General features: G+C 28.8%; 1 protein-coding gene across 1 annotated transcript; it reads right to left on the bottom strand.

Annotated features, from left to right (window-relative positions):
• Nucleotides 1–7078: 7078 nt before the first annotated feature.
• Nucleotides 7079–7887, bottom strand: LOC133328833 (SERPINE1 mRNA-binding protein 1-like; the record flags this gene model as incomplete). The annotated part of the gene is made up of 2 exons (XM_061537345.1): nucleotides 7079–7534; nucleotides 7605–7887. Coding segments are annotated over 2 exons (705 nt in total), but the record flags the coding sequence as incomplete, so codon positions are not given.
• Nucleotides 7888–8103: the final 216 nt, after the last annotated feature.

The raw sequence follows: 8103 nt of genomic DNA, 5'->3' as shown, positions 1-8103 counted from the left end.
CTTGGCAGACATCACTCTAGGCTTAATTTAATACGTTATGCCAAATTTCGTGCAAATCGAAAGATATATAGGGACTTTGGGGCACCATTTACATGAAATCGGACGAAACTATATATGGGAGGTATATCTAAATCTGAACCGATTTTCTCGAAACTTGGCAGACATCACTCTAGGCTTAATTTAATACGTTATGCCAATTTTCGTGCAAATCGAAATGAATATTAGGGACTTTGGGTAACTATCACATGAAATCGGACGAAACTATATATGGGAGCTATATCTAAATCTGAACCGATTTTTCCCAATTTCAATATGGTTTGTTCTTGGACCAAACAAATGAGCTGTACCAAATTCCATCCAATTCGGATCATAAATGCGACCTGCACTTTGTTCACAATTTAACATGGACAGACAGACGGACGGACGGACGTATAAATCGACTTAGAAAGTGATTCTATGCATATTCTCAAACAACGATGTGTCTATCTCGTTTCCTTTTGCCTGTTACAAACATATGCACAAAGACATAATACCCTGTACCACAGTGTGGTGAAGGGTATAAATATCAACCTTGGTCGGCGTTTTTAGAGTGGCTCCCGTATAAGTGTATCACCAGAATTTAAATTTTTTGAGAATTTTTTGCTCGTTTTCAATCGAATTATTTGTAATTTGATATATTTGAGTTTATATTAGGTAGCAAAGTCTCTCTACCAAAAATTAACAATATTGTTGTACTTTTAGATACCCATTAAGGGTATCCTCGGAATTTCTATATTTTGAGGTTGTCGGACACATTTTCTCAGCCGAATTGGGCTGTAAATTGGTTTAAAGGGTATTCATTGGGTAGCAAATGTACCTACCAAAATTTTTGAATTTTGACACACTTTTTACAGTAGGTCCCATATAAAGGTATCATCGGAATTTCAATTTTTTGTGATTTTCGGACAAGTTTTTCAAACGATTTGGCTGTAATTTGGTACATTGGACTCTTCTGGGGTTCCTAATCGTCCTACCAAAAATTATCTATATGGGATGACTTTTAGGGGTCTCCATATAAAGATATTATCGGAATTTAATTTTTTGAGAATTTTCGACATGTTTTTTAACCGAATTGGTTGTAATTTGGTATTTTGAGTTCCCATTGCATAGCAAATCTCCGTACAGACACCTTTTTTCAACCGAATTGGTTGTAATTTGATATTTTTCGTTCTCACTAGGTAATAAATCTCCTAACCAAAAATTATCAATATTGGTCTACTTTAAAGGTTAGCCCTCATATAACATTTTGGCTGAATTTCGATGTTTTGAGAATGGATATCAACCCCAATTACCTCTTCTTCATATTTTGGTTTCTCATTGGGTGGCAAATCTTCCTACAAAAAATTATCAATATCTATTCACGTTTTGGTATATTTTGTGTTCTCATTGGAAAAATCTAAAAAAATCAATATTGGTCTACTTTTAGGTATAGCTCCCATATAAGGGTGTCGTGGGAATTTCCGATTTTTGGGATTTTCGGGCAAGTTTTTCAAGCGAATTGGTTGTAATTTGATATTTTGGATTCTCATTGGGTTGAAAAACTCCCTACCAGCAATTATCAAAATTGATTCACTTTTTCGTGTAACCCCCATATATTACGGAATCTGCCAATTTTCGATATTTTGAGAATTTTGGCGATGTTTTGTATTCGAATTGGCTCTAATTTTATATGTTGATTTCTGATTGAGTTGCAAATCTCCTTACCAAAAAATAATCAAAATTGATCCACCTTTTCGGGTAGGCCCCATATAAGAGTACCCCCGAATTTTCGACTTTTTGGACAAGATTTACAACCGAATTGGTTGTAATTTGGTATATTGAGTGTACTCATTGGTTAGCAAAGCTGCCTACCCATATAAGGGTACCCCCCAAAAATCTATATTTTGAAGCATTTGGGAACTGTTTTCAAACGAGCTGCCTGTAATTGGTTGTTTTGATTTCTTATAGGGTGGCAAATCTTTCTACGAAAATATTGTCAATATTGGTTCACTTTTTGTGTGGCCCCAAAAAGCGGTACCTGTCAATTTTTCGATATTTTGAGGATTTTTTTTGTCAATTTTAGTTTTAAATTTTTTTCAGCACAAATTTAGTTTCCATTTCATAATTTTTGTTACAATTAAAAATCTGATTTTTTATTTATAGTTTTTTTTTACATTTTTTTTCGATTTTTATTTCAATTTTATATTTAGTTATTTTTTATTATTATTACATCCTACAAACATCGTATTGGTTTTGTTCATGTTTTTATTGGTTGTGTTTTTCTTTGTTTTCATTTAATATTTTTATTCATGTTCTTGTTGTTGTTGTTAGTACACTTTAAGAATTCAATTTTTGTTTTCCATTTTGATGGTAATTTAAAACTTGGTTTAATTTATATATATACTCTTAAAAATGTGTGTTGGTTTTTTTTTTTGAAATATATAAATATGAAGATGTTGATGAGAGAGTGAGGGAGTGGTGGCAGGACGTGACATGAAATGCAAATGCATTTAAAAAGATTGATTTTTTTTATGAAAAGATTTAATTTCTCAATTTTTTTTCTTTGGGTTGAAGAATTTCATGCTCGTTTTTAGTGGTGTTTTTTTTTTTTGCATTCATAATGTAAATGGGTATGTATGTATGTGGGTGTATATAGAGAATGAGTTTTTTTTCATTTGTTTGTATAACTAGAATCAGTTGAAATATGATTTATATATAAATCGTTGATTTTTTTTTATAATTTTTGATGCATATTTTTTAGTAATGAAGTAGATTTTAATTTTTTGGATTTAATTTTTTTTAATAATAATAATAATATTAAACAATTTATTTTAAATAATTTTTAATTTATATAATTTTTATTGGGTCCTTATAATTAATTATTCATTGAGGATAATAATTGGTTTTTTGGATTATACAATGACACGGCTAACTTAAATGTTTCGGAGAGGAAGGAATTTATAGATAAATGGGGATTACAAAAAGTCAAATATGTATTATTTTAAAATATTATTGTAGAATATTAAGTTTTTCTTTTGGAATCCAATATATGCAATTTATTAGATTTTGTATTTGGAGAAAACAGTATTGGGTATATTTTAACAAAATTTCTCAAATTTAATTTTATTTGTCTCTAGAAAATTTAAGCATTAAATATTATTTTTTTTTTTATTTATAAATTACAAAAATAAATTTATATAAATTTTATTACATACATTTTGAACTCAAAATATCAAACAGAGGTTAATATGATGCAAACAAAAACATTAAACAAGTGAAAAAGCGTTAAGTTCGGCCGGGCCGAATGCACTGTATTCACCTTGATACAGTGAAAATGTGCCTTATCGAAATATTAGTTCTAGATCCCATGTTTTATTGGACCAAATCCGTTTCAGAAAATTTTGACTTCATCCAAACTTTTCCTATCTTATTATTTCTTCCACACTTAGTTCAAGTTTGAAGATGGGAAATATCGGTCCACTCCTTCTGGTACGTCCCACACAGGGGCTAGGCCTAGGCTTAAATCCGGGCTATAGTTCATATATAGTTCATTATCGAACCTTACGTTCTAGTTTTTTATATCGATATACTCCGCAGGTGAAATGATTATAACAGAGTCTTAGAATCAAACCCAAAACGTGGAACATATCAGATAACTATTTTAATATAAAAATGGGATTATATGGGGACTACGCCAAAAATGGGCGAATATTAATAATTTTTGTTAGGGAGATTTGTTACGACTACAAAATGCCAAATTGCAGCGAATTCGGTTGAAAAAACGTGCGCAAGAACCCCAAAATACTGAAAATATGGGAGCTATGCCTAAACGTGGAACGATATATACCATCTTCGAACTTGACCTGCCTGCAGACAAAAGACAAGCCTATGCAAAATTTCAGCACCCTATCTCAATTCTTTCAGAAGATAGCGTATTACAACAGACGGACGGACATGGGTAGATCGCCTTAGAATTTTACCCTGATCATTGGTATTGAATTGACACATTTTCAAAATTTCAATACTTTGTAGGGGAGGTACTAGAAGAAGTGGATCGATGGGTCCCATATTCGGACATGATATATGTTTGGTTAAAATATTACTATTTGCAAAGTTTGTTTCAAATCGGACATTCCATTCGTTTGAAATTGAATTAAAAAAAGTTCCAAAAATTTGACAAATTTTAAAAATTTGAAAATATCAAAAAAAAAAAAAAAAATATTTTGACAAATTTAAAAAAAAAATCCAAATTTTAAAATTATATTTTTTCAAGAATTTTCTCAAAACTTTAAGATTTTTTTTCAACATTTCTTTTTTTCAAAATTTTTTATAAATTTGAAAAAAAAAAACATAATTTTTGAAAAATGTATAAATTGAATTAATAATTTCTAAGATTTTTAACTTTTCAAAATTGTGCAAAATGTATAATTTTCAATATTGAAACACCCAATCACTCAAAAATTAAAAAAAAAAAATATTTTAAATTGTATTAATAATTTCTAAGATTTTAAACTTTTCAAAATTGTGCAAAAAGTATAATTTTTCAATATTGAAAAATCCAATAACTCAAAATTTAAAAAAAAATAAAAATATTTTGCAAATTTTAAGAATTAAATTTTTCATTAAAAAAAAAATATATATATATATATAGAATATTTTTTTTCATGAATTTAAAAATAAAAATTATTTTTGAAAATTGTAAGAATTGAAATGATAATTTTTAACTTTTCTAAATTGTCCAAAAAGTATAATTTTTCAATTTTCAATATGGAAAAAATCTAATTTTTCAAAAAAATAATTTAACAAATTTGAAAAAATATATATTTTTTTCCAAGTTTTAAAAATATTTTTTTTCAAAATTTCAAGATTTTTTCGAAAAAAAATTAAGAAAAAATTGTTTTTCATAAATTTGAAAAAAAATAAATTCTGAAAATTGTATAAATTGAATTTAATTTCTAAAATTTTTAACATTTGAAAATTGTTCAAAAAGTTCATTTTTTCTATATTGAAAAAATCCAATTTTTCAAAATAAAAAAAAATATTTTTTCCAAATTTTATGAATAAAAAAAAATATATATTTTTAAAATTGTAAGAAATTTTTTAACATTTCAAAATTTTTCAAAAAGTATAATTTTTCCATATAAAAAAAAACAATTTTTCAAAATTTTAAAAATTATAATTTTTGAAAAAAAAAACTAATTTAATAATAATTTTTTACAATTATTTTTTTTTTATTTTGAAAATGTTTAATTCTCTGTAATAAAAAATAAAATGTATATATAAAATAGAAGAATATTTTCAATTCAATACGTCTATATTTACTTGGTAATTGAAGATAAATTACAAGTATTTTGAAAATTTTCAACAAAAAATTCAAATAAAAATATTAACTCATTTTTTTGAAATCACATAACTTTATTGAAAAATAAAATAAAAATATGTATGAAAAAAATGAAGTTTTGGTTTCTAATTCACATTTGATTTGAAAAAAAAAAGAATGAAGGGCGGGGCAGGTAATAACTAATTCTATAAGTAGATTTTTTTTACCATTTATAAAATGGTATTAACAAAATAGTGAAAATAATTTTTAAAAATTTAAAAAAAAAATTAATTTTTATTTTTTTTTTTCGTTACCATTGTTTTTTTGCAGAAATGAAAACAAAGAGTTTTTGTTTTTTAAATAAAGATCATATTTTTTGGATATTATTTGATCTTTAAAACAGTCTTTATTTTTTTTTTTTTTTTTGTATTTTTTTAAATTTTTGTTATTTTTGAAAATAGATTTTTTGTTGTTTGTTAATTTTAAAGTTATATTTTAAATACCCACTACTACTCTTTATTTAAATGTATTTGAATATTTTTGTTCTTATTATTTCATCAACTCCTATCCCCCTCTCTATGCAAAACCAGAAAACCAGGAGAATAACCAAAATACTAATAATAATGAAAGTGGAAATGAAAAACACAATGGGTTTGGTTTTTGGGTTTTTTTTCAATTTTTTTCATTGAAAAAAATTTTAGTTTTTTTTTGTTTTAAAAAAATTTTGAATTCCATTTTTAGTTAGTAGGTAGGTTCTGGTAACCAATGTGGTCCAGTTTTTTTTTGTTTCTTTTTGGAAATACCCTTTGTGTTAAAATATTGTTGTAGATATTTTTAACCCAATACTGTTTTCCGTAAAAAAAAAAAGAAATTCAATTTTTTTCTTTTCTTTTTGTTTGTTTGGTTTTGTTTTTTTCATGTTCAGTAAAAAAACAAAATTTGAAACAAAACAAAAAATTCTTAAAAATAATAATAATAAAAAAATAAAACAAGAATAGTTGGTTTCATATATATTAGGCAAATATAAGTAAAACTCTTGGAACAAGGAGGATAAGGCGGAGGGGTATAGCTCTGCTTCTTCTTCATTATCATCTTCTTAGTATTGCTTGGCTTGGTTTTTGAGTGGTTGAGTTGAGGTTATGTTGAAGGGGGAAGAGAGGAGGAGCATGATTTGCTTGGATCGTGGGGATGGAGTTTGTTTTGGATCCAAGTTTTTTGTTTTGAGTTTTGAACGCTGGGTAAAAATCTGTCCATTTGTTGTTGTTGTCTGCTTGTTCTTGTTGTTGTTGGAGTGTGTTTGGTTTTACACTAATTTTAAATGACTTGTTTATTTTGGCTTGAAAATAATATTTAAAAAAAACGTTACTTCTTCTTCTTCGCTCTACACTAAAAACTTCATCTCTTATTTATGCATCTTCTTCTTTATCATTATCTTCATCTTCTCTTATATTCTTATATATTCTGCTTGTATTTTTGTTTTTGTTTTAATGTTACTTCTTCCCTGCGACGGCATGTGTATTTTTCTCTTCTTCTTCATCTTCTTATTCAACTTCATATTTCATCTTGATTTGTTTTGTTTAAAAATTTATTGTTGTTGTTCTTCTTGTTGTTGTGGAGGAGGAGTAGTTTTTCTTAAGTGTGTAGGGGGGTGAGTGGGTTGTTTTGTAGGTGCTTAGGAGGAGGCATCATATTCAAATACAATCCTCTTCTTTCTTCTCTGTGAGTTTTAAAAATTAGTTCTTGGAGGGAGGAAACGAGGCGGGAATTTGAAAATTTAGGACAATGTGGGGAATTGACGTTCATCATTAACTTTGGGAGCGGCATTCTGTTTGTCACCACCACCAAATTGACGTTTACCGCCAGCACCACCACGACCACCAGCATTACCGCCAGCAGCACGATTGCCACCCTCGAAACGGGGTCGGCCGCCAGCAGGGGCAGCTGAATCACCACCGCCGGCATTATTGTTGCGTGGACCACCACGACCACCGCGTCCACGGCCACCGAAGCCACCCAAACGGCGGCCATCATTGAAATTGAATTGAATGTCCAAGACGCGTTGTTGCCTGCCAACGCGTTGGGGATACATGGCAGGGTCATATTCCAATTCTTCTTCGCTTTCGTTGCCACCCTTTTTGCCGGCAACCTTGGCACTGTTCAAAACGACCATTTTCTTCCATTTGGTGGTGTCTTCGCCTAAAATCACAACAAAAACAAAATTAAAAATTTCAAAATTTAAAAACAAAAAAAAATCTGGGATACCCACCTTCACCAGCTTTACGAATATTGAATTGTGGCTTGGCACGTTGTTGCTGCTGGGCCTTCCATTCGTCCAATGTCAATTCCTTAACCTCCTCCTCGACAGGTGTCTGCTCAGCCGCTTGTTCATTGCCCGATTCATTGTCCTTTTCAGCACCGCTAATGTTGCCATTCTCTTCGGAGTTGGTACTCTTGTTGACATCATCGATGGTATCCTTAACGGAACCCCAGTTGTGTGCGCCAGCGCCATCACGTTTATCAACAGCTTTAACACCTGAAATATTGTAGATTTAAACCGTTCGCAATAGATTAGATTAATGTTATTGGGGGTGGCGGCGGTAGAGAGAAAGGATAACAAAAGAAACAAATGGGGGGTATTTTTCAAAATAAAATTTTATAAAATAATAAAAAAAGTTTCAAAAAAAATATTTAAAAAAAAAATCAAAAAGAAAATTTAAATAAAAAATCTTAAATATAAATAAAATAATTATTAAAAAAAAGTTTCA

Source organism: Musca vetustissima, unplaced genomic scaffold, assembly GCF_032173495.1.
Source record: "Musca vetustissima isolate MV318-11 ecotype Yass unplaced genomic scaffold, APGP_CSIRO_Mvet_v1 utg42168, whole genome shotgun sequence".
Lineage (NCBI taxonomy): Eukaryota > Metazoa > Arthropoda > Insecta > Diptera > Muscidae > Musca > Musca vetustissima.
This window is presented reverse-complemented; position numbering and strand designations above follow the sequence as displayed.